We start from the raw sequence: 27,921 nt of genomic DNA, 5'->3' as shown, positions 1-27,921 counted from the left end.
ATCACCACCATTCATCGGCAACCATCTTTTCAAGCTGATTTTCATCGACTGTCAGCGTATACAGTAACTTTCCTCTTGCCGATTAGCCCACTCTGATCATTTTGACACGTGCAAAAAACGGTGTCAACAGAACAAAAAACTCAAAGAGGCGATGAACCTCTCGGAGACAAATATCTAGAGGGCCCAACGCGAATGAGACATTGCAAAGTCCAACGCGTGGGACCAGGAATACTAGAAAGGGGTCCTAACTGAAAAACTAGCGGCTATGTCCGAGCAGGTGTGGAGCCAGTCCGAGCAACTGGCCGTTGTCTCTGGCCAACTGAAGAGTACCTCTGAGCAATTGGAGAAGAAATTTGAACAACTTAAAAGTGTATTTGAGCAGAAAATAGGTATGGTATATCAGCGAATGTACATTTGCATTGCTGAACAGCCAAATTTTTTGTGTTAATTGTTGCGCTTGTAGAGCACGATGTAGAACTCGGCCAACTGTGCCAGGCCGTCGAACAACTTTGCTAGGAGAAGGCAAAGGAGTCAGAGCGAGCAGACAAACTAGCCAAGGAGCTAAAAGGTGAATACCTCCTGGTCAAAATTACTATTGAAGTAGCTTCCTTGTATGATGGAACATTGTAACACTTGCAGGCTACCGTCATAAAGCCAAGGCGTAGTTTGATGTGCTGGTGCAGGATGCTAAGACCCAAAGGGAGAACTTCGATGCTGTAGTTGTCGCAATTAAGCCAGTGCTTGACTGCGTTGACCTAGAAATGGCTACTCAGCCCGATGGCAGGCGGCAATGTTCGGACACCATCATCTAGAGGTGCAAGGTAGCATGGGAGAACTTCAAGGGCTTCAACCGTGACGCCATTGTGTCTGTCGCTACTCATGTCCTTGTGGTGGTTTGGTCCCATTACCCAACTATCGACTTTTAGTCGATAGGGGGCGAGTTCACCGAAGGACTGAGTGATGCGGAGACCCAGTGGCTGGAGGATGCGAAGAAGCTGGCTGGCGATATAGACTTGTTTGGTGAGACGGACGGCGAAAATGATGCGTGGTGACCTGCTTGGAGATTATCATCTATAACATCTAGACGGTGTAGTTAGAATGCGCGAAATCACAAAAAACAATTATGTATATGATAAATGTTATAAGGTGAATGTGTATTCGGTTAAATTGTATTTCGGCAAAAAGATCATCGTAGTTTTGAACATGACATATTTATAGGGAGTGTAAGTGGAGTCTAAGCAGTTAGTTCGCCACTGACCCCTATGGCCTCAGCTAGCCCATAGTCCATAACATCGAGCGCGGAGCCCGTGCACATGTAGGAGGGACAGGCGTGACCAAGGAACCACAGCCGACCACCCATAACATAGAGTGCGGAGCCCATAGCACGTGTAGGGAGAGATTAGAGACTGGGTCTTCTCCAAATAGAATAGGGCGGACACGTTTTGCTTGGCGGTTATCGAAATAACTTGGATATATAGGTAGTATAAGCGGCATCCGAGCAATTAGTTTTGTGCTAAACTCTCGGCCTTGGCTGGCCCGTAGTCCATAACGTCAAGCGTGGAGCCATGGACGTGTAGGAGGAACGGACGTGACCAAGGGACTATAGCCGACCACCCATAATGTAGAGCACGGAGCCCGTAGCACGTGTAGGGAGATATCAGAGACTAGGTCTTCTCCGAAGAGAACAGAAAAGAAAGTATGCGGCTCGCCAATCAGCAAAATCTCTTTGGAGATTTGGAGTAAAGTGTTCGGCATTTTTGGAGAGAACGTATGGCAAAATACGTTAGCGAGTTGGAGGAAACGTATTCGGTGCTTTGGAAAAAACATGTTCGGTGATTTGGAGAAAACATGTTCGGCAATTTGGAGAAAACATGTTCGGCGATTTTGGAGAAAACGGTTTGACGATAATGTTGGAGATTTGGAGGAACATGGTCGGCGTAGTTATGGTGATTTTGTATTGGAGTTCGTTATGAAGTAGCATAGAGATCGGTGACCACGAGTGGATGTTAAACCACAATAGAGACAAAATGGAGACTAGTTATGGAGACCAAAACTTTATTCAACGTAAAAGTGGAGAGTACATATCTAGAGTGTTTCAAGGATAGAAATGTATAAGGTGTTCGATGTGCCATGAGTTGGGAACATAGACTCCTTCTAAGTCACTTAGATGATAAGACCCTAGTCGGGTAACCTCTTTGACAACGTAAGGCCCTTCCCAAGGGGAAGAGAGCTTGTGCAACCCTTCAGTTTTTGTTTTCTATGGAGAACAAGATCGCCGACAGCAAATGAATGACCTTTGATGTTTTGGTTGTAGTACCTCCGCAAGCCTTCCAAATATTTAGCTATGCGGACGTAGGTGATTAGGCGTTCTTCCTCGGTCCTGTCGACGTCCTCTGTCCGAATAGCTACGGCCTGCTCTTCATCATAGTTTTCCACCCTAGGTGCTCAGAAGGCAATGTCCACTGGTAGTATGGCTTCTAAGCCATAGACCAAGAAGTATGGAGTCACGCTGGTGCTATGACTAGCTTGAGTATGCAGTCCCTAGACTACAGCTGGTAGCTCCTTGAGCCATCTGCCTAGTGCTTTTCTTCTTTCTGATATAATCATCTTTTGAGGGCATCAAGGATCATGTCGTTTGCCCATTTGACCTAGTCGTTGGCTCTAGGATGGGCAACAAAGACATATTTGATGGAGATGCAACAGTCTTCGCAGAAGTCCTAGAGTGATGGCTAGTAAATGTAGTTCTGAGGTCGGTGATGATGCTGTTCAGGAGACCAAATCTGTGGATGATATCTTCAAAGAGCTCGACTGCTTTCTTTGTAGTAGCTAAGATGAGCGGTTTATATTCAATCCACTTGGAGAACTTATCGATGGCGACATATACGTACCAGAAACCTCTTGGCGCTGGCTTGAAAGGCCCAATCATATCTAGTCACTAGCATGCGAAGGGCTAGGAAGCTGGGATGGTTTGCAGATCCTGCACCGGCACGTGTATTTGCTTGGCAAAAAACTAGCATCCTTCACAACGTCAAACAAGATCTTCTGCATCAGAGATGGCTATGGGCCAATAGAAACTAGCTCGAAAAGCCTTACCAACTAGTGTTCTCAAGGCCACGTGGTTGCCGTAGGAACCAAAGTGAATTTCGAGAAGTAGCTTTACTCCCTCCTCTTGGGTAATGCATTTCTGTAGTATCCCTTAGCACTTTTCCTCATCAAGTTGCCATCCACCAGCACGTAATGCTTGCTTCGATGAATTAGGCATTCGGTTTTAGTCTTGTCAGCGGGTACCTCGGTGCTGGTGAGGTACTTGATGAATTGCTCCCTCCAATTGGCGACCGGCAAAGGTACTGTAAGTACTAGCTGCTCGGCGGGGGGAACATCCTGAACTTCCTTACCTTCTTTGATGGATGGCACCAGGAGATCCTGAATGAAGACCCCTGGTGGGATCGCGGCGTGAGAAGAGCCCAACTTGGATAAGTGGTCGACGAGCTAATTTTGGTTGCGTACCACATGGTGGTACTCGATGCCATAGAATTTGCCTTTAAGCTTCTTGATTTCGGTGCAATATGCATCCATCTTCTTACTAGAGCAAGACTAGTCTTTGTTGAGCTAGTTGATGACTAGTGCAGAATCCCCGTACACCATGAGGCATTTGATGCCGAGCTCAACGGCTATACGGAGTCCGTGGAGACATGCTTCATATTCGGCAGCGTTGTTGGAGGCCAAAAAGTGTATCCAGAGAACATATTGGAGCTTATCCTTGGTCGGTGTAATGAATAGAATGCCTGCACTAGCACCATTGATGTTAAGGATGCCATCGAACTACATCACCCAGTGCTCAGGGCAAGTGGCAGCGATGGGCTCTTGGATCTCGGTCCGCTCAGCGATGAAATCATCGAGCGACTGTGACTTGATGGTAGGCCTGCTTCTAAATTCGATGGAGTAAGTGCCGAGCTCAATAGCCCACTTGATGATGTGGCTGTTGGCCTCCTTGTTGCGGAGAATGTCCCCTAGAGGGAACTCAATGACCACGGCGATCTTATAGTAGTCGAAGTAGTGTCGGAGCTTGCGTGACGTAATCAGAATTGCGTATAACAGCTTTTGTACCTGAGGATAACAAGTTTTGGGCTCATTAAGTACCTCGCTTATGAAGTATATTGGATGTTGCACCTTGTAGGCATGACTGGCTTCCTCACGTTCGATGACAATAGCTATGCTGACGATGCGGGAAGTGGCGGCAATGTAGATCAATAGAGTTTCATCTGGTCGTGGTGCCGTCATAATCAGAGGCTTTGTTAGGAACAACTTGAGCTGCTCGAAAGCTATGTCTGCCTCCTCCGACTAGGAAAAGTGCTCGAAAGCTTTGAGGAGCTTGAAGAAAGGTAGCCCTTTTTTGCTGAGGCATGATATGAAGCGGCTTAAGGCAGCCATGCAGCCTATAAGCTTCTGTATATCCTTGACACATGTTGGTCATTTCATGTTGGTGATGGCGGAGACCTTATTAGGGTTAGGTTCGATGCCTCGAGCACTGACAATGTAGCCCAGCAGTATACCAGATGGAACTCCAAAGATGCACTTTGAAGGGTTCAACTTCCATCGGTACTTGTTCAAGTTGGCGAAAGTTTCCTCAAGGTCAATGATAAGATTGTCGGCGGCCTTGGTCTTAATAACCACATCATCGATGTAGGCTTCGATGTTGCGGCCGATCTGTTGGTCAAGGCACATCTAGATGGCCCTTTGATAGGTTGCTCTGGCATTCTTGAGTCCGAAGGACATAGTTGTGTAGCAGTAAGCACTGAAAGGCGTGATGAACGATGTCATGATCTGATCTTCTTCCTTTAGGGAAATCTGGTGATAGTCAGAGTAATAGTCAAGGAAGGAGAGCAGTTCACAGCCAGCGGTGGAGTCTACAACCTTGTCTATACGAGGCAGGCCGAAGGGGTCTTTAGGGCAGTGTTTATTAAGATCAGTATAATCAACACACATTCTCCATTCTTTATTCTTTTTTGAACGAGAATAGGGTTTGCTAACCAATCTAGATGATACACTTCTTTTATGAATCTAGCATCTAAGAGCCATTTTATTTCTACCCTAATAGCCTCCTTCTTGTCTGGCGTGAATCGGTGGAGTTTTTGCTTGATTGGTTTGGCGGTCAGCGAGACATTCAAGGAGTGCTCGATCTTCCCCCGTGGTACCCCCGGCAAGTTTGCAGGTTTCCAAGCAAACACATCAGCGTTGGCACGTAGGAAGGAGATGAGCGTGCTTTCTGATTTGGGGTCAAGGTGAGCCCCAATCTTCATGGTCTTGGAGGGGTCATCGAGGCTAAGGCCGATCTCCTTGACTTCCTTTGACTTGGCAGAGGCGCGAGGAGGCTCTAGCTCTAGGATCTCCATGTCTTTGGTAGGCACCGTCTTGGCTTCAGTGACCATGCTAGCCATCTAGATGGAGAGGTCGGTAGCTTCAGTGAGGGCAAGACTCTCTGTCTTGCAGGCATAGGTGATGGAGAGGTTGGCCCGTAGGGCCAAGACTCCAGCAGGCAAAGGCATCTTTAGCATCAGATAGGCATAGTGCGGCATGACCATGAATTTGGCTAGAGCTGGCCAACCAAGTATGGCATGGTAGGTGGTGTTGAAGTTGGCGACGTAGAAGTTGATGTGTTCAATGCGGTAATTGCTTGCCATGCCGAACTGTACTTGTAGGGTAATCTCTCCAAGCGGTTTGGAGACCCTGCCAGGTACCACACCCCAAAAGGAGGAGTTGGAGGGTGTGAGATCTAACAAACCGAGGCCTAGCTCTTTTAGAGCTCTGGCAAAGAGGAGATTTAGAGCACTCACACCATCGATGAGCACTTTTCTGAAGAGTACCTTCTATACGGTTGCATCGAGGATGAGGGGGAAATGCCCTATGTAGGGAATATCCACCCACTGGTCGGCCCTACTGAAGGTGATGGGGACCTTAGACCATAGGTGATAGCTAGGGTTGGCGGTGGCGTCTTTCGTAGTGATGGAGAGCACCCGCTGTGCGGTGAGCTTCTATTCTCTTCTGCTCTTAGTGGAGGCGAGGCCCCCAAAGATGGTGGCGACCACCTTGTTATGGTCCTAGAAGGCATTGTTGTTGCCCTCGGGTGGTCGGCGACCTCTAGCTCCATCGTTGGCATTGTCGTCTAGCTTCTTGTCCTAGAACTCCTTAGCCAAACTGAGACAGTTCTTCATCTTGTATTTTGTGTTCTTGTGAAGAGGGCACGGGCCATTGAGGATCTTTTGGTACTATTCGTCATAGTTGCGCTTGGCGCAAGGTTGACTGATGGCGGCGATGATGTGGTCTGGCCGGCGGTGGCAATTTTGGCTAGGCCTAGGTCCTTCTGTCCGATCACGGCCACTATCACGATGGTAGCTATAGTCATCGAGGCGGCGGTCGCTGTGGCGTTGGTCGTCGGGGCGGTTGTCGTAGCGATGAGATGGGCGATGAGTGCTCGCATCCTTGTTGAAGCGCACCTCGGCTTCCTTGGCGTTGGCATACTGGTTGGCCATAGTGATCATCTCGCCGATGCCAGTGGGCGGCTTTCGGTTGAATTTGGAGTGAAGCTCGCGATGGTGGAGTCCTCGGATGAAGGCGGTGATGACCTCAGCTTCCGTGATGTTGGGAATAGAATTCCTCATCTTAGAGAAATGTCAAATGTAGCTACGGAGGAGCTCGAACGGCTTCTGGTTGATGTGGTTGAGATCATGCTTGGTGTCGGGTCGAGTACATGTGGCCATATAGTTGTCGGTGAAGACCTTCTTTAGCTCTTTCTAGGATTCGATGGAGTCCGGTGCAAGGCTAGTGAACCAGCTCATGGCAGGTGGCATGAGCATGACAGGGAGATAATTTGCCATGACACTAGTGTCTCCTCCGGTGGCATGGACAGCAGTGGCGTAAGCCTGCAGCCACTGTGTTGGGTTCATCCTTCCTTCGTAGGGCTCAACCCTAGTGATCTTAAAACCATGGGGCCACCAAAGTGTTTGTGACCATCAACGCGGAGAAATTCTTCGTCGAGGTCACAGTGGAGCGGGAGTGGTCTTCCCTGTGAATCGAGTCGATTATTCTGAGCAGCCTTGGCCCTCGCAATGGCTACCTCGTTTTCTCAGTGCTGTGCATGGTTGACGTTTCGGTTCTCCCAAGCAACGCGCTCCTCCTCGGTTTCGCCATTCCGAGGAGGACTATCGATGCTGACATTGAAGATCGCACCACCTCGGAAGGGTGGGAGAAGGAGTTGCTTGGAGAAGGTTTCGGTGAGGGTCTCCGTAGATAAGACTCAGAGCTCGGATTCTCCTCTAGGATGGTCTAGAGGGGCACTCTAGGGCTCTGGCCTACGTGTAGCATGTTGACGGCTGGCGGAGACTAGACGGCAATCTGGTCAGCGAGTAGATGGGAGCATTCCACCTGGTCGGCAAATTTGCCCCTCAGGGCATCTTGGCAAGTGGCAGCGATGTTGGTGAGCCCAAAGGGCAAAGCCACAACTTCTAGAGTTTTCCGGGCAGCCTTCGATAGATTTGGATTGGAGGGTGGTCGGTGCTGAACCAAAGTGTCCAGAGCCGATTCGGCGATGGAGAGACAATCAGCGAGCTTAAGACCAACCCGATCGATGGATTCGATCAGATCATCATTATCGACATGCCTCCTCTAGTAGTGAGGAAGCGGGCAGCGGGTTGTTGATGAAGGCGACCTTGGAAGTGGTTCTAAGATTGGATCTGCAGTTGCAGGTGTGGAGGTGGTCGGCGTAGAACCGATCTGTGCTGGCTCGAGGAGCTCTCCGACTCCGTCAACGTTGATGACCCACAAGATGGATCTGACCGTGAAGATTTGGCCGGACTACAGAAGGGACAAAGAGCCTATGAAAAAAGCCATCTTGTTCGACAAGGAAATAGCACGCACACCCCTACCTGGTGCGTCAACTATCGATAGAATATCGTCGGCAATCCTCCGAGGGGTATCCCATAAAGGTAGATTGATCGGCAGAGGAGCATGAGATCAAGAACAAGAAGGCAACAGAGACACACGAGTTAGACAGGTTTAGGCCGTTAGTATGACATAATACCCAACTCCTATGGTCTATTGGTTTGTATTAGCTATCGTATGGCATTGCGTGTGTTTGGAGGGGGTCCTTGCCCACCTTATATAGTCCGAGGAGCAGGGTTACAAGTCGGTTAGATCTGAGAGATAACTATAAAGTAATAACTGATTATAGGAATCTTAGGATCATACATATCCTAACAAATCTCGTAGTATCTTTAGGATATCTTCTAGATGTCTTGCGGAAGGCATCGACTAGGATCATGCCCCACAAGGCTTCGTCTTGTGGGCTGGGCCGCCCCAGAGGGCACAGCCCATGTGGTCTGCCTAGGTATCCGGGGTCGTACCCCCCACACCCCCCCAAGCTTAACCTTTGCTAGTCCCTGAGCAAAGCTAAACTTATCAATGGATCAAGAGTTTAGGATCTTTGAAAATATTGTAGCAACTCCTCAAAAGTACACATGCATTCAAACAAGAATTCTCCTTTGGATTAGAACAAATTGATTTGTCTTTCAAACTTACCCATATTAACTTCAACTATGGGGCTTGTAGCCTTCACTTGGGTCTTGAGTAATTGAAAGATAGAACAAGCAATATGTCTCATGTTCTTTGTTCAACCATTATTCCGATGTTTTTGCAAGTTTTCAAAATAAAACTAAGAGATTCCATTGTATGACACTCTCAAATCTCTCAAAATATGTGGTGTTTACGGATCCTCACCAAGGCAATAAATGATGATATGCCTTTCTTTTCCGACAACTAAGGCTTATGTGAAGCTCATAGGAATGGTGATAACATGAAAGAGCATTCTTGCAATACATATATTGTAAAGTCAAACCTCGGATCTAAAGAGAGTTGGGTCATACAATCAAATCAAGATGTGCATGTGTGTGGAATATATGTTGGCTAGCCTAATTCTATTATGCTTCTTGAAAACATATCTCTCATTCAAACTTTGGAATCAGCTTTGCAAGAAAACATGGGCTATCTTATTCATCTCATTTTTTCAGACAGGCATCTAAGTACCCATTGTTTTAAATATCTCGGACACTTGTCCATTTTTTCTCAACTCTTTTTTTTCTTCTTTTTTTATGAATAAATTTTACATAGCCCATGCTTCTTTTCTGCATAGCAGTTGTTGGAGAGATAGTAACAAGAACTTGGAGCATTTTTGTGGTGAAAACCTATAAAGCATATTTTTGGTGTTTTCTCCTAATGTAGGAGTAAAACATTTTTGGTTGGATCTAGATGAAAAGCATGTTTTTGCGCCTATCCCCAGCGTAGGAATAGTGCATATGTGGGTGATGTGTATGTGATCTTGATATTAAGAGCATAACAAACCTCTCATAAGGGTCAACAAAGCTTGACTAAACTCAATGCAAAACAAATAGCATAGGAGTGGAAGTTTTCCTAGCCTAAATATAAACATGTTTGTCTTTGGTAGGAATTCAAGCTTTGTCATACATGATCTCATCATGTGGAATTTTTATATTTTTCAAAAGATAAATCTCCAGAACTTAGTATCACTTATAACAAGATAAATAGCAGCTAAAACCTTCTCATATCATATCTGCCAATTACCTAGACTTAGATCAAGCATTTGCTACCCACGAGTTTCAAGTTCACAGCAAATTTTCACATCAAATCAATTCTATCCAAAACTTGAGAGAATTCAAGGTTGAAAACTAGGTACTTGAAAGGAATTACAACAGAGCAACTATTCATCATTTCTATCATGTGAGATCATCTTCAAGTTCTTTTATTCATTTGGCTCTTAAAAACAAGACAAAAAACTAAAGCATGTCTTAAGCAAATTAAACTTAAAGCAAACTATACACACTCTTTTTGTTTGGTTTTTTCAGATCACTCCATAGTAATATATATAAGATAAAGGCAAATTTTTATTTTGTTTTTCTTAGTTATGCATATTTTATAATACAAATTCAAAAATTAACTAAAGAAAATAATAAAATACAATAAAGAAAACTTACCTGAAGTAATGGGGGCTCCTCCCCCAAGCTGGTTGTTGCTACGGTCTCTCAGAAGGGTGGGTCTATGTTGACACCCTAGAATAAGTACTACCAATTTTGGTTCTCCTACTCCTGGTGCTGCTGGATGGTGGCAAGGCATTGTCCTGCTTCTTCTTCCCACTAGGAATGTTGGTGCAGAGTGTTCTGAATCTCATGCTGGTTCTCCTCAATGGTGGTGAGCCTGGTGTCGAAGCGAGCATGTTCCATCTTCTGCTCATGGTAACCCATGGGTGGCGGATGGTGTCCCATGTGTGGGTCATGATAGCCCATGGGATGGTCATGGAAGCCACGAGGAGAGAAGGACATGCGTCCTCCCTGGTAGCCACTAGAGACCTCCTCATAAGATTGTTGCTGGTAGTAATCAAAGTTATCATCCTACCAATGCCCACTTGGGCCCTGTTGCCAGGAACTCTCCGAATGATGCGGAGGAGGCTGCACCCACCTAGCATGTTTAGGTTGGTGCATACAGGAAGATCTTGGCTGGTCCCAACCTACATGCATAGGATGGTGCACCTAGGAAGGTCCTGCTTGATCAAATCCTATGTAGCTAATGAAGACAGGACCTTCTGGAATGGGGTCGCCTCCATGGTATCAAGGCTACAGGCTACGAGTAATCCTCGTAGAGGCACTCCTATGAGGTGCTTCCTCCTTTCTCTACAAATCAAAGATAAATGAATCCACTGCATACAAACCGAGGTTCTGATCTGGTAATGGGAACTCGGTTGTATAATCCACATACATCATGACAAGTTTCCCATCTCTTCCCTTTTTTAACACATGTGCATGGTTAAAATAATCATAATCAATAAGCAAATGGGGAACGTTAATGTAAGTAATAGAACCATTTTCTAGTAGGCCCAAATTTTTAGCTATGTGGGTGACCAAAGAAGTGCACCCAACATCTCCCTTAAGACTTGGAATTTCTAACCAGTATGTCATCATGAATTTTATGGGTGAGACCTTCTTTCTTTTGATCATGGCATAAAGTAGTTTTAGTTCATCATTCCTAACAGTGCAGAAATCACTTCTAGGAAATAAGGAAAAGCCTAACCATTTATGCATGAAGCACAAAGTAGGGTGCTGAATTTCATTGCTGCGAGGATGGTAGCAAACAATTTCTTTTGAAATCTCCCTCCAAAACTTATTCCTATCAAAGTCTCGTATAGCGAAGTCTACATCAATTATGCACTGCGAGTGAAATCCAAGAAGTTCACTAAATTTTTTCTAGGGAATAGAAAATTCTTTCCCAAAAAGTCTAAATGAAACTTCCAAATCGATGGGTTGCAGAGTGCACAAGAATTGAATAGTCAAAAGCTTACACCCTGGCTCATCAATTTTCCAAGCACCCTCCCATCCTATGGTCTTAAAAATAAGTTCGAATTCAGCGGTCATACCTATGGCTTATAGTAGGGTTGGATCATAGATAGGAGTGAGGATGAAATCCCTAGTCTTCAGCTTCTTGTAGATGATCTTCTCCCTATCTCCCCAAAGCTTGAGCTACTTCTTATGGGGATATGACCCTCGGTATCCATAAGACAAGACATGGGCCGCACCATCAGAGGTGGCCTAGCCTATAAGATCAAGGCATGCATGGCACTGGTCGACGTGCACCGCAAGATATTGTATAGTACCAAATAGGATACTTTCCTTGTAACCCTACCCCTCTAGAGTATATAAGGAGAGGCAGGGGTCCCCTAATCGACATCTCCATACATCTCAATGCAATACATCAGAACACATGATGTAGGTATTACATCATATGGATGGTCGAATCTGTCTAAATCTTGTGTCTCGGTGCTTGTATTACCATCTAGTTCATATCACAAGCACCCCCACTGATTCATCTACTACCGTGGGTATACCCCTCGGTAGACTATCGACCAGATTTCATCAATAGTGGCGCCCACCATGGGGCGTGTGCATGCTAATCCCATGGTGAACTAGATGGGATCTTAAGATCAATGCCATCCATGGCAACTCAGCTTCTAGCGGCGACGGCAACATCCTTCGGCAACAACAGCGATTTTGACCTACAGCGGGGACTCACCGTGCTTCCCGCGCAAGCTGTCCTGCTGGCAGATTGGATCAGCAAGCATCCTGGCCAATCTGGTGTGCTTCATCTCTGTGACCGCTGAGCCAACCACTAACTGGCCGATAGGCATAGATGTCATCGCCAACAACACCACGCAACACCAAGCGAATCGAAAGCATGCATGCACCTACCATGCAAGATGATTAATTAAAGATATGAAGTTCATCGGACCATGAACGTACATCAACACCAAGCCAAGCTCGCATATATGTGTGTGCATCATGGAGCATGCACACACATACTCCTGGAGCATCAGCCACGTTCGACTACCACAATGAATTGCCGAACAAGCTAAGTCACGCTTTAATATTCTTCTAAATATTCTCCAACCTCCATATATCGCCGCAATGTTTCTCTGAACTATTTTCTCCATGTTTGTTCACCAAATGATTTTCTTTCATGTATACCATCTTAAAGATGACATAAAGCTAAGTCTAAGGAGAACCCCCAAATAGTCATCTTGATGCTCAGATGTCCCCAGAGACGGCCCTATCTCTGGCTCCTCCCTACACATGCACAAGTGTCTGCCCTCTGCATCATGGATGGTTGGCAATGGCTCCTTAGCGGTGCTTTATTCTTCCTACATGCACACGGGCTACGTGCTCTGTGTTATGGTTAACAGGCTAGTTAGGGCTGGAGACTCAGCTACACACTAACTGGTTGGGTGATTTGTATTAAATATAAATACATCTTCACACCAACTGATCACCAAGCGCATACGCTATTTCATCACCATTGCTGATTTTTTTCTAGGGCTCATATATTTTTACATCATGTACTACCCGTTCTACATATTTGTATTATAGGATCATTGTCCAGGTGGTTGGACCACCTGGTGCTCAGACTTCACCGATCAACTAGTTGAACCGCTAGGTTCATGGACTTCATCGCCGACCAGTTGATCGGATAGTTCGCCGGTCGCTTATACTCAATGCTCACTTTGCCACCAACTAGTTGACCGGACCGTTTGTCGCTCAGACATCACCAGCTATGCTGAGGACTCCTCGGTGCTCGGACATCGCCAGCTACGCCGAGGACTTCTTAGTGCTCGAACATCACTAGCTATGCTGGGGACTCCTTGGCACTTGGACATCGCCAGCTACATTGGAGACTCATCAGCGCTCGGACATCACTAGCTACATCGGGGACTCCTCGGTGCTCAGACATCACCAGCTATGCCGGGGACTCCTTGGTGCTCGGAAATCGCTAGCTACACTGGGGACTCCACGGTGCTCGGACATCGCCAGCTACGCTGAGGACTCCCTTGGTGGTCGGACATCACAAACTACACCAGGGACTCCTCAGTGCTTGGACATCGCCAGCTATGCTGGGGACTCCTCGGTGCTCAGACATCGCTAGCTATGCCGAGGACTCCTTAGTGCTCGGACATCACCAGCTATGCTGGGGACTTCTCGATGCTCGAACATCGCCAACTACACTAAGGACTCCCTTGGTGGTCAGATCTTGCTATGTCTCATCGACGTGCTATCAAGTTGCTCCATGCTGTTCGGATTAGGGTGCTCATCTTAGGCAGCACGTCTAGGGTCTTGATACGCGCATGTTAGATGACGTCGATAAGCTTTCAGACTTCTTTTCTTTGACCCTGCTATAAGATTCATTCTTCATCTTCTAGCAGGCTTGGGGACTAAGTGGCTACACTTCACCTGGCGGTGAATGTAGTGCTTATTTATTGATTTACCCTCCTTATTAACAAAGTCTAAGTTGCTACACTTCTCCTAAGTAGAAGAATTTTCAAATTTTATCTTGAGCCCCTTACATCCTTCTAGCAAGCCTTACTTGGCTAAGTCCGAGGTCTCCTAACCAGTTAAACTGGTTGGCATTGACTTTCACCGCCTAGGTCACCAGTTAAACTGGTCGACATTGACTTTCACCGCCTAGGTCACAAGTTAAACTGGTCGGCTTCGACCTTCACCGCCCAGTTCACCAATTAAACTAGTTGGTTTCAGCTTCCACTGCTCAGATCACTAGTTAAACTGATCAACTTCACGTCAAAGTGCTCGAACTTGTTCAAGACAACGTTGCTCAAAGGATACAAGGCGCTCGGGGACTAGCTGTGGGGGATATGACCCTCGGTATCCATAAGACAAGACATGGGCCGCACCATCAGAGGTGGCCCAGCCCATAAGATCAAGGCGTGCACGGCACTGGTCGACGTGCACTGCAAGATATTGTATAGTACCAAATAGGATACTTTCCTTGTAACCCTACCCCTCTAGAGTATATAAGGAGAGGCAGGGGTCCCCTAGTCGACATCTCCATACATCTCAATGCAATACATCAAAATAGAGGATGTAGGTCTTACGTCATACGGACGGCTGAACCTGTCTAAATCTTGTGTCTCGGTGCTTGTATTACCATCTAGTTCATATCATGCACAACCCCACCGATTCATCTACTACTGTAGGTATACCCCTTGGTAGACTGCCGACCAGATTTAGTTGACACTTCTCTTGCAAAAGAACATTGCTTTCCATAGGGGCTGATTGAGATGGCGCTCCAATAGCAGGAGACGGTGGATCGACCTCCCTGTCAGTGCTTGCTCGGGATGAAGAACTCCTCGTTGAACAGAACAACATCGCTCACCTGAGTTTGCTAGCGATCTTGCTCATTTTCTAGCAAAATAGACAAAAACAACATAACTCATGGAACAGGGTTAGGAGATGAAAATGTTAATGGTTAGCCATCCAAAGTTAGTAGTCCGAGGGTAGTCATCAAAAATTGCCTAATAAATATTCTAATCAAGATTTTGGCATAACTTCCATCTTAATTCTTTTTAATTCCCTCTCTTGATGTGGACAGCACTACCACTCTTAAACTCTATTTTTCTTTCTCAAATTTCAGCAGCACCTCTCTCTCTCTCTCTCTTTCTCAAGATTTGAGCACTACTTTCACTCTCTCTCTCTTTCCTACTTCCAAAATCACTTCTACCAAGGGAATTTTAAACTACGAAAGTAGCTTTTGGAATTTTAGACATTGGAAGGTGAATTGCAGTTGTGTGTGAGGCTGAGAGCAAGCAGAAGGAGTGGGATTTATAGGCGGCACAGCAATAGGCTAGCCAGCCAAGTGGTGGGGCTAGTCAGCCCCACATCATGGCCAAATGGCCTCTCCATTTTACTGATCCCTCTTTGCATCATGCTTAAGCAAATGTTGGTGCCCGTCGGTGCTCTTTCGGTGGATATGGCCGATGAAGAGTGATAGTGGAGGATAAGTAGGTAAAAGTGGAGATATGGAGGTGATAGGTGGTGGTTGAGTGGGTCCCATGTGTCTCCCATATTTCTACCATATATATGTATAAAAATGCAATACAAAAATATTTTATGATACTATGAAATATAACAAGATGAATGATGGTATTTTTAAATTTTTATGCCTCCACGGTAAATATTTCTTATGAGTTTTTACTCCCTAAAAATTATTTACATGGGGCTCAAGTTTTTATAATATCATGATGAGAATGTTTGTTTCATGATGTAGGTGTTGAAAAGTAAATATGCTAAGACAAAATGATTAATGCAGTATGAAAAAATAAATATGGATAACTACCGAGTTACCTCCTGGCGTGGGTTTGGAATTTTAAGTCTATCGAACTAGACTTCTCCATTCGGGTTTATTCTTTGGTTGCATCAGTTGGTCCCGGAGATGGAGACCTTAACGGTTGCACTTGCTTTTCACGCCACTCCAAATTAGAGCATTGTTCCGGTCTTGGCTTGAAAGTGAACCGCTCTTCCTTCCCATTGATATGGAATTTAATTCCTCCAACTCCGACATCAATGTGAGCATTTGTAGTGCTTAGGAAGGGTCTCACAAGAATGAGGGGTGTCTTCATGTCTTCCTACATGTCAAGTACTACAAAATCTATGGGAACAAAAAAGTTTCATATTTTTACTGAAATGTTTTTAGCGATTCCTATAGGGTAGCGGATCGATTGGTCGGCTAGTTGTAAGCACATTGATGTTGGTGTGAGTGTTGAATAGTCAAGCTTATCGAAGACCTTTTTGGGCATGACACTGACACTTGCTCCAAGATTGCATAACGCATTCTCAAAGCTCTGGCTTTCGATCCAACAATCGATAGTGGGACATTCTGGATCCTTCTTCTTGATAGGTGAAGTGTTTAGGATGGCCGCACTACACTCCTCTGTTAACTTGATTACCTCAATGAAGGTAGTGGACTTTTGTTGTTGAGGATGTCTTTGAGATACTTCGTGTAGGTAGGTAACTGTATGGCATCTAGCAACAAAATATTGATATATAACTTTTGAATTACCTCTATAAACTTACCAAACTGTTCATCCATTTTGGCTTTCTGATTTCTACATGAAAATGGTAGGAGGGTCATGTCATGAAAATCTTATTGTAACTCTTGCTCTTGTGGCCCAACTTCAAATTCATCATTTCTCTTCTCCTCTTCCTGTACTACCACTGGTGTCTTACCTATACTTGTCGGATATGGTGGATCACGAGTAGACTTGCCACCTCTTGTGATTATGGCGTTTACCTTCTCAAGGTTAGTGGCAAAAGGCAGAGCAGTAGCCAACTGGGCTAATTGTGATTCTATCTTTTTATTATAGCTAAGCTGGTCTTTTATGACGGAAGAAAAGTTATCCATTTTAGTATTTATGTTTTCTAGGACCTTATCATTCAAAGCAAGCTTCTTAGAAATATTCTCATTGACCTAACTTGTTCTAAGATTAAGTCTCTTAAGGATGGTTGTTTAGAATTAGAAGAATTATAGTAATTACTTAGGTACTTACCTTGGTAAGTCGACCGTTGTTGTTGATTCCACCCTTGTCTCTCTTGTTGTGGAGCAAAATTGTTGATGATGATGTTTGCATCCTCCTAATATTTAGGGAATTCAACCCCAAGTATTCTCCATATGTGTTTTGAGCATTGAATGCATCTTGAATAGCCTAACGATCTTTCTTGTAATTGGCTCACTGTTCAAGCCAATTTAATAGTATGTCCATCTTAGTTGACAGTGCACACACCTCTTCTGGTACTTCTTCGCTCTTATTGCATGATGACCAGCCTAGATTAGAGGCTATCTTTTTTATAAGAGTTTTAGTTTTTCCAAGAGTGAGTGACATAAATGATCCTCCAGCAGTTACATCCAATTGTTCACGAGCTTTCTAAGTTAATCCATGGTAAAAGCCTTGTATGAGCAACCAATCTTCCATCCCATGATGAGGACAATCTAAAATGTATTCTTGGAAATGTTCCCATGCTTCTAGAATGATTTCTCCCTTCCGCTGTTGAAAATTGGAAATCTTTCCTCTTAAGGCATTTGTCTTACCTATAGGAAAGAACTTTTCTAAAAAGGCCTTTGAACACTTTGCACATGTGTTGATGTGATCTTTGTTGGTGTAGAACCATTGCTTCACCCATCCCACAAGTGAGAATGGAAACAGGCAGAGTAGTATGATGTCTTGAGCAACTTCCTTGATGATGACTGTGCTGTTAATCTCCAGAAAATTCTAAAGGTGAGCACTAGCATCTTCCTGTGCCCTTCCACTAAATAGGGTATCTTGCACCATGTTGATGAGGCTTGGCTTGAGCTCAAACTCGAGGTTGGTAGTTCTGAGTGTTGGTCCAATATGAATATTCTCAGTGCTCGGAGCAGAGAACTCACGTAGAGTCGTCTCAGCCATAGCTCAAAAACTAGTGTTAAGCTTCCTCTTGATTTGGTTGATTTTGATTGATGGGAATTTTTGGTAAATCACAACCAGTCCTACAATACCCTATATAAGATATGAACAAAGACAAACAAGGGTAAGCCTGCTAAAGCAGAGGTTATGATTTCATCAATAAGTATTTATTTGATTAATTCTCTATAGCCATGTGCCCCTCCCTGGCAACGGCGCCAAAAATGGTTGTTGACATTTCTTAGCATCACTCTTCTTTACTAAGTTGTCATCCCTAGCATGATGCCAGAAATGTGTTGTTGGTAATTATAAATGACACTTAAAAACTTAGAGGAAAAATATATATATATTAAAGTATTCGCAAGCGCACAAATAATATACCATTGTAGTATTTAGACCTGGGAGTATACTAGGTATCGTTATTTATATTTTAATCCTAGGGAGGAGCAATGGAGTTGTGTTGGCATAGAGATATTGACAAATATATATACTTATGATAAAATCACTCTCATGCTATGGCAGGGGTAACTCAAGGGATAAATAAATGATGTGTAAGGTAATAATAGTATTATAAAGATAGAAATAGAGACTCATAAAATATAGTACGACTAAACAGGAGATTCGTTAATAGCAAAAGATTCCTAAGTCATTCCTTATTTAGTAAGTCTTTTGTACACCTAAGTATATACACTCTCATCTATAGTATAACTAACTTTCGATCTATGCATAAGAAATATTACTAACGAAGATCAAGAACAAAGCGTGTCTCCTTTTGCAACCGCGTTCTACTTGCTCTACAAGTGCAGAGTGGACTATAAAGGCATCAAGCATATAACTAGAGCAAACTAGGAACATAATAAATAGTAATATAATATTGAAGTAGCACAAAGTCATAAATTTAGAGATATAATGGTTATACCAGTCTCCACACGACAGATCCAAAATCATGAGCAATAGCCCACACTCTACTTGAACATTGCTAGCTAGCCTATACTAGAAACTTAAAGAATTGGAGCTCTATTCTCTTCTCTCTGAAAACCCTAATTTCTGGTTCGATCTTGACTTATGGTAGCGTGCTCTAGAGGGGGGCAGGGTCTGTTTATATAGGCCAGAACGTCAATCCTGAGCCCTCGGATCAAACTAACTTAAAAGAACGGCATAGATGCAATCCTTAAGGCGGTGGAGAACCGACGTACGAAGGAGGGACTGCCAGGTGGGGACAGGGGGCCGACCAACTTACAGGTGGGGCCGACCGGCCCCACATATTAGTGCCTCGGCCTCCGCTTCGATGTGGTGTCTTCCCGAGTCTTCTAGAATCTTCTAGGGTAGTTTTCGTTGTGGATAAGCGTGTTTTTATTTGATGATTTGATCCCTCTTGAGTATTTTCTAGATAAACCCTGCTAAAAACACAGATTCACCAAAAGTTATGGAAATTGTCAGTTTAAACCCCTAAATCTATGTTGGTGATCCTGATTATACATTTATTCAAGTTAAGTTAACAGTTTATGATGGATGATAACTACCGTCAACAACCACCAGTCTACATGAATAGGTACAACATCGGCCACATTATGCACTATTACAACAACTATTATTATATCTAACCAGCGCGGTCCACACTATTATTCGGCTCGGATCTAATAGACAGATGTGTATGTTGACTAGTGTGCAACTACAACACTGCGCCTGCTATATGCACTGAGGATAGGTCTGTGATCCATGCTCGCCTTACATCATACGTCCTACGGCCCTAGCATGCCTTGAGCTTATTCAGAACTACTTTTCATCCATGGAATAATATTTTTCTCTCACAACATTTTAGCATAAGCATCAGCATAAGCCAAATTTTAGCATAAGCGAACAGGGTGGTCATCCCTTTAGTCACCCTCGCACTTCGTTCCCTGGCGTGCATTTTCTTCTTCCTTTCGCTCACCCTGGTTGGTACTCATAGAAGCTCCTATGGTGGTAGTCGGAGGCAGAGATTCATAGTTATAACTCATGGTTGGGAGACTTCTAGGACATGATCCATGGAATTGGATTCTTCAGGGTGGTTGGGTGAGCTTATAGGCCTTATTCTTGTGAGTACAAGAGAAAAGTTGTTGCATGTGATCCACTCAGGTGCACGTGTCTTGTGAGAAGGGGGAAGGATCCCAACGTAGTAGTCACCTTAGCCTAGCCAGCATCCCATCCCAACCACTCCCTTTCACGCACGCGAGACCATGGCCAAGCGAAGCCGGCCCGCACCGCCTCACCTCTCTCTCTCCTGTGCACATAGCCTAGTAGCCCAAACCCCCGCGAGCCACAACACCGGAAGGCGGAAACGCCCATAGCCACTTTCTCTCACAACTGAGGCTGACAGGTTGGCCTAAGGACCCCACTTGTCCCCCTTCTTTTCCCCCTCTCTGCTTTCTTCCCCGCGCCCACGCTTGAACGTCGGTGAGAATCCAAGCACCTCTATGCCTATATGTACCATCCGCCACCTGACCCTACCTCGCACACCCTTTGGATGGACGTCCACGATGCGTGGCACCGCCCCGCCAACCCTAGCAAGGGAGGCTGACACAGAGCCATCTGCCATCTCTCCATAACCGGCCACGCTATAAAGCCCCTGTCCCCTAGGTGCGAGCAAAGCCCTAGACCACCCCGCCACCACCGGTGGCACACCACGCTCGCACGCTGAAGCCCCAAAAGAAGCAAGGAGAAGAGGAGAGTAGCCCCGCCGGAGCTGAGGACGCCACCCTGACGGACTCCAGCGATGTTGTGGCTCGACACTGCACGGCCTCACCTCGCCACTTCCCCACCTCGTTACTGCACCACTAGCCTCTCCCTCCTTGAGCCCCTAGTGAGTCGCTCCAACCTTCCTCTGTTCGTTGGCATAGACGCACCATGGTCGTCGCGGCGACTCCTCCACCTGAGGAGCCTAAAGGCCAAACTTGGCCAGCACAGAGCATCACACCAGGACAGGCAAGGCAAGGCATGGCATGGGAGTAGAGTCGTGCGTGGGGGCAGAGTCGCTAGGGGCATGGCCCAAGGCCAAACCAAGATAGCGGGGTGGGGCAAAGTTGGAGTCACCGACGAAGGCAGGAAGATGCGTGAGACAGCGAGATGAACCAGGAGGTGAAACAGACGGGTCAGATGAGGCAGACAAATGGAAGATGGATGGATGAATAAAAGGATAAAGGGGAAATAAATAAAAGAATAAAAAATTCAACCCTCAAAACAGCTTCAGCTCCACTAATAAAGTTGCTTGTAGAGCTAAATTTAGAAAATATATGTATCACACTAAGCGCAAGTACATTGCTATAATGAAATAATTATTGTACCATTGTATGAGTTGTTGTTATCGTGCAACTCACAGGATAATGTTTATTCTATTATTTTTATTCTATGCATAAATTAATGAATTATAAATTACTACTAGACAACTTAAAAAATAATATATATATTTTTTCGACGATATGATGTGACACCGCTTACGAAATTATTATTATTACGAGACCACTACTTTTTGCCCTACAATGCTGAAATGCTTCAGATCCATCACGGTTGGCTTCTTCGCAAACGGGGGAGAAATATGAACCAACCACTGACAAATCGGACCCACTGGAGCGACAGGCTCGGACGCCGAAAAAGCCAGTAGTAAAGCCACAGATCGGATCGCGGGCAGAGGCCAGACGGGACAGCCCCGGACTCGGGCACTCGGCATAGCCGCGCAGTGGCGTGTCCGCCTCGTTCTATCCGCCTCGAATTCGAGCGACGGCGACGGCGACGACGGGAAGGGAGATGGAGGCGGCTGGAGGCGATGGGAGGTGGTGCGTGGTGACTGGCGGCCGCGGGTTCGCCGCGAGGCATCTGGTGACGATGCTGCTCCGCTCCGGCGAGTGGCGGGTGCGCGTGGCCGACCTGGCCCCCGCCATCACGCTCGACCGCGAAGAAGAAGAGGGTTTCCTGGGTGCTGCTCTCCGCGAAGGCCAGGCCGTCTACGCTTCCGCCGACCTCCGCGACAAGGCCCAGGTCGCCAGAGGTGTGTGGTCTCCCATTTTGTTTTTCCTTCCCAGGTTGTTAGCCAGGGTAGGATCTGTAGGCGATGCGGCAGCGGTACCCTTTGGTTTCGTGTGGGTGTGGGATCGGAAGATCCCTTCTATTGGCTCTTGGGGGCTGCTTAAGAAATCGGATGAACTAGTGATGCTGGACATTGGGGACGCATAATTTGGTTCGCAATATTGCTAGGATCTGCATTATATAATCTTCACTTAGTTCCATATGATTAGGCTAATTTTAGGTAAACGCCTAGGTACATACTTGCATTGGTAGATACTATAGTGCTCATCCCATTTTTTCGGAACTTCCTATTAGCTTCACATTGTATACATTGCTGGGTATGAGTTCTGTCTAGTTTGTCTAGTGGCCTAGTGCTTTTATTTCGTCCCAGACAATGCTCCCATGTTGATCTTGATCCTGTTGAAACTATTGAATTAATCCACAAAGGGTTCACTGCTGAAACCAATGAGATAATCCGGAGGGTTCACCTGTTACAAAACCAAGATTCAGTTTCTGATGTTTCAGCTAAGGATTTGAAGTTTCTTAATCATTGGCATTAATCCTCCTTAGCCTATAGGATATAATTCGACGTCATATACTGATATGAGGAATGTACTAAATTGTTTCTATCATGCAATTGTCTAATTGAACATATCTACTTCTAATAAGGGGAACTTTTGAACTGCCTCAGTATGATGTTGAACCATACCAGTAAGTTAAATGTTATAAATGTATAACTACTTTTCAATGATATATGGCCTCCCCAACTTTTGAGACTTCGCATATGATATTTAGTATCATAGAGACATAAGTACATATGTGATGGAGTTAACCTTTTTTGATCAATTGTTTTACTTTCAGAGCTCTCCATGTTAGTTGCAATTGTCTTCGCAGTTCTAAAGATTGTCAATCTTTTGCAACATTATGAAATCAGTCAACTTTATCCCGATGCTAGTCTATAAGTCTTAACTATATGAGTTGGTTCTAATATGAAATAGATATTATTTGCAGTACTCAATTGATCGATCGATGCATGCAGTCTTTGTGCTTATTCCATTGCGTGTGTTTTTTATCTGCAGCTTTTGAAGGGGCAGAAGTAGTTTTCCATATGGCTGCTCCAGATTCATCCATCAACAACTTCCACCTTCATTATGCAGTCAATGTTGAGGGTTGGTACTGCTAACTTGTGTGTAGCCAGCTTTGGTTCCTACTTCATAATTACTCACAACATTTAGTTTTGTTTATGAGATATTGAGATGACACCAAATTGACCATGTTTTTCTTATTGCCATTATATATCACTATATCAGTAACAATTAACAAGTAAACCTTGTTTATTGCAATGATTTGTATGTGACACAGGAACGAAGAATGTTATTGATGCTTGTATCCGTTGCAAGGTGAAGAGACTCATCTACACTAGTTCACCAAGTGTCGTGTTTGATGGAGTTCATGGAATTTTTAATGTAGATGAATCAATGCCTTACCCTGATAAGGTCTGTTTCATACACATTCCATTCTTTTGATTTGTCAATGGCTTGCACTTGTTTCTATCTTATCTGACATGATGTTTTCTTACTCCAGTTTAATGATTCCTATTCAGAAACGAAAGCAGATGCAGAAAGGCTTGTGATGAGGGCTAATGGTAGGGAAGGGCTTCTTACGTGCTGTATACGCCCAAGTAGCATTTTTGGCCCTGGTGATAAGCTAATGGTTCCATCTTTGGTTGCTGCTGCAAGGGCAGGGAAGTCCAAAGTAAGAATAGCTACATACATCGACTTAAGTATGCTAGTTTAGTAAATGTTGATGATCACATGTGCATATTGACAACTCGTATATATAGATTCAGAGTACCCATTTGTTTTAATTAGTTGCTGAAATCATATTTGACAAAAAAAATATTGGTGAGCTAAATTTTTAGCCCTTTATATTTTAGAAAAGCTTCATATGAAACTGTTTTTCATTTTAATACTTCCTGAAAAAACATTATCGGCTTCCTATGCAGTACATTATTGGTGATGGGAACAACTACTATGATTTCACCTACGTGGAAAATGTGGCATATGGCCATGTTTGTGCAGAGAAAACTCTATCATCTGCAGATGGTGCAAAGATAGCCGCTGGAAAAGTATGAATTTCACTTACATATAAACTGCTGGGGAACTTTGGATCTTTTGCTCAGCATCTTACTTTCAAGATTCACTAATCGTATTTGATATTGCTTTTCTAGACCTATTTCATAACAAATATGGAGCCTATAAAATTCTGGGAGTTCATGTCATTGATTTTAGAAGGTCTTGGATATGAAAGGTATTCATGTTTCACAATGACCTTATATGTAGAATAATGTATGTATACTTAGACATTTGTTACCACTTACCAGCCAAATCTATGACAAATAACTTTCCACATAACTAGAAAGCTCATGAAGTATTATCTCATGTTCACTGAATTCCTCCAGTAGGTTTGGATTATTTGTAAATTTATTCGAGTTTCATATTAAGCTTAATTGACTGCTAACTTTTGACTGTGTCGAGATGATTTTCTTTCCTTTCTTCCCTATTTAAAACAAGGCATTATTTCCAAACTCTGAGAATTTATTTATTTATTAAGATATGGAGAGATAAATCATTTTTTAGCCATTCTCTAAGCTATGTATAGATTGCTTGGTCTCATGATTACATATGCTACTGAAGTCAGTTTAGCTGTTTCTGATATCAGATGTTTACCTTCTGCACTTAACTTTACTGTGCCCTTCCATGTTACGCATTAACCTACATGGTACAGCCAATGAAAAGAACGGCTCTGTTCGGCTGCTCTAATAAGCCGGCTTATCAGTCATGGTACAGTGTTTTTCTCTCCCAACAAATCAGCCGTACAAATCAGCACAAGCGGCAGAAACCAGTGTACTAATGTGTTTCATGTCCAAACCTGTTTCATGTCTATATCAGCAGGGCAGAAACCAGTGTACTAATGTGTTTGAACTTCATTACAGGCCTTCAATAAAAATACCAGTCTCTGTTATGATGCCAGTGGCCCATGTTGTAGAATGGACTTACCAGAAATTTGCTAAGTATGGAATGAAAGTTCCTCAGCTGACCCCTTCAAGGATCAGGCTGCTCTCATGTAACAGGACATTCAGCTGCTCAAGAGCAAAGGACCAGCTTGGTTATGAACCTCTTGTGTCCCTTAAGGTTCTTATCTATATCCTTTAATTTCATTAGTGATCTTTCTGACATGATGTTTTTTTATACTACTTTGTAAGTAATTGATGGCCTATTTTAAATTAAGGATGGACTGAAGAGAACAGTAGAGTCGTACCCCCATCTACAAGCTCAGAATCAGAGGAGTATATCAAAGGCTTCAATTTTCCTTGGGAATGGAAATCGTAGGAATCCATACCTTTGTCCCTTGTGCCCATACACACCCTGTATATTCATTGTACTTTTGTACTTCCACATTTGAAATGCTTACCAATGTATCTATTAATATGCAGTTGCAAAAACAGTACTTTGGGAAGATGCGAAGCAAACTGTGACAGTGCTTCTACTGTTGGCTGTTATCTACTACCATTTATTTACATGTGGTTACACCTTCATCACAGCGATGGCAAAGCTTTTGTCACTGACTGCTCTGTTCTTATTCATTCATGGCATGCTGCCATCAAATGTGTACAGTCCTTTAATATCCCTTTTTTCATTTGTTAAATTTACATGCTATCAAATGGTTAACTGCTATTTTGATCTTTTTTCCATCATTGCATTTTGTTGAGTGTTCTAATTTACTATATTTGATAATACTTTTGCAGGTTCGGTCACAAGGTTGAGAAACTTGAGGCCTCTAATTTTCACATCACACAGGCACAGGCTCATCATATTGCTCATTCTATTACTTCGTGTTGGAACTCTTTAGTCAGTTCGCTAAGATCTCTTTGCAGAGGAAATGATTGGCTATTGTTTCTCAAGGCATGTTAAGCCCTGCTTCTGTCTGATACTTTCATTAGATTAGAATTTTTGTTACATGCTTCCCAGATCAATTTCCAAATGTCGTGAAGCATAGTGATTGTTTGTGTACTTTTTATGTTAAAATATCATTGTCCTTCGTTTTTGCCAGGTTTCACTCTCTCTGCTGGTTGTCAGCATCCTTAGTTCCATGTCTTCTCAGGCTGCATTTAAAATAGGTAATGAAAAACTGTCACTCTTCCCTTAGACCCCGCAATATAAGAAGCATGAACACATGACTGATGGTGTGAGAAATTCATGTCAACGACAGGTACTGCTCTGGTTTTCACAGGCTTCAAAGCATATGAGAAATGGGAGGACAGCATCGACAGTATGGTGGGCGACGTTTGCACCGTTCTTCTGAACTTTAGTTCTGCCAAGAAATCGTCTAGCTAGAAACAAACGTAAGTGGCGGATCTTGCAGACCGCCAGTTGCTTTGTTTAGTAATATTATCTTCAGCTTCAGCTTTTTCTGTTTTTAGTTGACCTAAATTTTTTTTCTATATTCTTTTGATGATGTTGTAGAATTGCCAAGCTGCCCATATGCAAGTTTTTGGACTCTTTTCCTCTAGGTAGTTGATGTACAATCTGAACTGTACACTTTTCCCTTTCCCCTCCATGAGGTTCTCTTTCCACATATATTGTTTTTGACATATGAACGGTGAATGCATCTTGCCGTAAGTTCCCCGGATGGATGGGTGCATTCTTATAACAAGGGCAGCACCAACACGGGCGCATAGACATGTTAGCCTCGGTAAAAAAGTACCGTGTCACATGTGCAGCAAACAACTTTAGGGTTGTCACCTATCAACCATCAACTAAAGTCTATTGCAGTCTTTTACAGCTTTTGCAGTGTAAAAAGGACATCCATTTAACGTGGCAGTTACAGGCTGATTTGGCGGTTGGGGCAGCACGACACGGTGGCACGTTGAGGGTGGCCTAAGGGCACCACCAACTGAGGCAGCACCTGCTGTTGGCCTTGGCTAAAAGGATCACCACACGTAGATAGTTGTGCTATCTGGCTAACACACTCCCATCGGAGGGCAGCTCTGCTTTTTTGCTTCACCATCGCATCACGTCTCTTCTGCTGGCCACTTTTTCCTCTTGAACCACACTCTCTACTCATCTCCCGTAGTATCTTCATCTTTTGGTCCGACAAGACCACTACCTCTTTTGCAGGGCAGTCTGCGTGCTGCAACGCTAAGTCTTTTTCGACGTGGATGTTTGGTGCCTACGTGGTATCTGGGCAGCACGCCACGTCCTTGTGTTGGAGAAGCCCTAAGTACCGATAGTAGCCCCCGGTCAGCGAAAGCTGACATTTCAGACAAGATTTTGGACCTGCAGTTGTCTGAAACGTCAGCTTTTTTGCTTGTGTCATGCCACAAGTTATTTGTTGCACATTTAGATAGGCTAATTACGTGGGGGTACAGTAATGCGGCATGAATTCCCACGGTTTTCTTAGATGCTCATGAACTTAGAGACACTTTGAACACAAAACAAGTAAAATCACACCGGAACAAAACAAAAAAAAATAGTGAAACAAGATATCATGGAATGGTCCAGTAAGGTGTAGAGGGCTGATAGTACAGAGAAAACTCTGCACAGTATCATCGAATCATTCGCCGAGGAGAAGAAGAGCTCACCCAATCGTATGATAATAGACAAAAGGTTATACAGGTCTAACGGCATGGCCACACAATCATCAGATCATCCGCTCACGGTAAGAGCGTCTCCAAGAGAGTAGCCAAATCGTTTTCTAAAGGTAAATTTGGCTTATTATAAAAGAAAAACGTCTTCAACAGACTCTGTAAATGACTCTCCAAATTTAATAGTTCTCCATCCCACCTCACTCGCTATCTACTTTTGGATAACATACCTCACTAGTCATCCAGTCTCTTGGTTTTACACGGTCTATTGGAGTACTCTAACATTTTTTATCAAATCTAATTTAGAGAGTAGCTAAATCAGTAAATTTAGCTAGTCTTTTTAGCTAATCTCTTGGAGATGCTCAACTAAATCATCTTGTAAAGAATAGAGGAATGC

General features: G+C 44.1%; 1 protein-coding gene and 1 non-coding gene across 2 annotated transcripts; both read left to right on the top strand.

Moving 5' to 3' along the window:
- The first annotated feature begins 17,369 nt into the window (after window positions 1-17,369).
- Window positions 17,370-17,476, top strand: LOC136541154 (small nucleolar RNA R71). The gene has a single exon (XR_010780248.1). It is a non-coding gene; the product is annotated as a small nucleolar RNA R71 (small nucleolar RNA).
- Window positions 17,477-21,471: 3,995 nt separating this feature from the next.
- Window positions 21,472-26,574, top strand: LOC136529712 (3beta-hydroxysteroid-dehydrogenase/decarboxylase-like). Its single transcript, XM_066522787.1, has 13 exons — window positions 21,472-21,860; window positions 22,957-23,046; window positions 23,240-23,373; window positions 23,462-23,632; window positions 23,883-24,005; window positions 24,108-24,187; window positions 24,873-25,071; window positions 25,169-25,265; window positions 25,374-25,548; window positions 25,686-25,842; window positions 25,991-26,057; window positions 26,150-26,282; window positions 26,404-26,574. Exons 1-12 carry the CDS (start codon window positions 21,620-21,622, stop codon window positions 26,272-26,274), a joined length of 1,659 nt encoding a protein of 552 aa, XP_066378884.1. The 5' UTR covers window positions 21,472-21,619; the 3' UTR covers window positions 26,275-26,282; window positions 26,404-26,574.
- The last annotated feature ends 1,347 nt before the right edge of the window (window positions 26,575-27,921 follow it).

The sequence above is a fragment of the Miscanthus floridulus genome, chromosome 2 (genome assembly GCF_019320115.1).
Source record: "Miscanthus floridulus cultivar M001 chromosome 2, ASM1932011v1, whole genome shotgun sequence".
In the NCBI taxonomy this organism is placed as follows: Eukaryota; Viridiplantae; Streptophyta; class Magnoliopsida; order Poales; family Poaceae; genus Miscanthus; species Miscanthus floridulus.
Note: the sequence above shows the minus strand (reverse complement) of the source record. Positions and strands in the feature narration are given on the sequence as shown.

Excerpts from the sequence above, each read along its gene's own strand:
- LOC136529712 (XM_066522787.1), top strand. The coding sequence starts at position 21,620 with ATGGAGGCGGCTGGAGGCGATGGGAGGTGGTGCGTGGTGACTGGCGGC. Across the intron at positions 21,861-22,956 it reads CAAGGCCCAGGTCGCCAGAG|CTTTTGAAGGGGCAGAAGTA; the intron begins GTGTGTGGTCTC and ends TTTTATCTGCAG. Across the intron at positions 24,188-24,872 it reads GAAGGTCTTGGATATGAAAG|GCCTTCAATAAAAATACCAG; the intron begins GTATTCATGTTT and ends ACTTCATTACAG.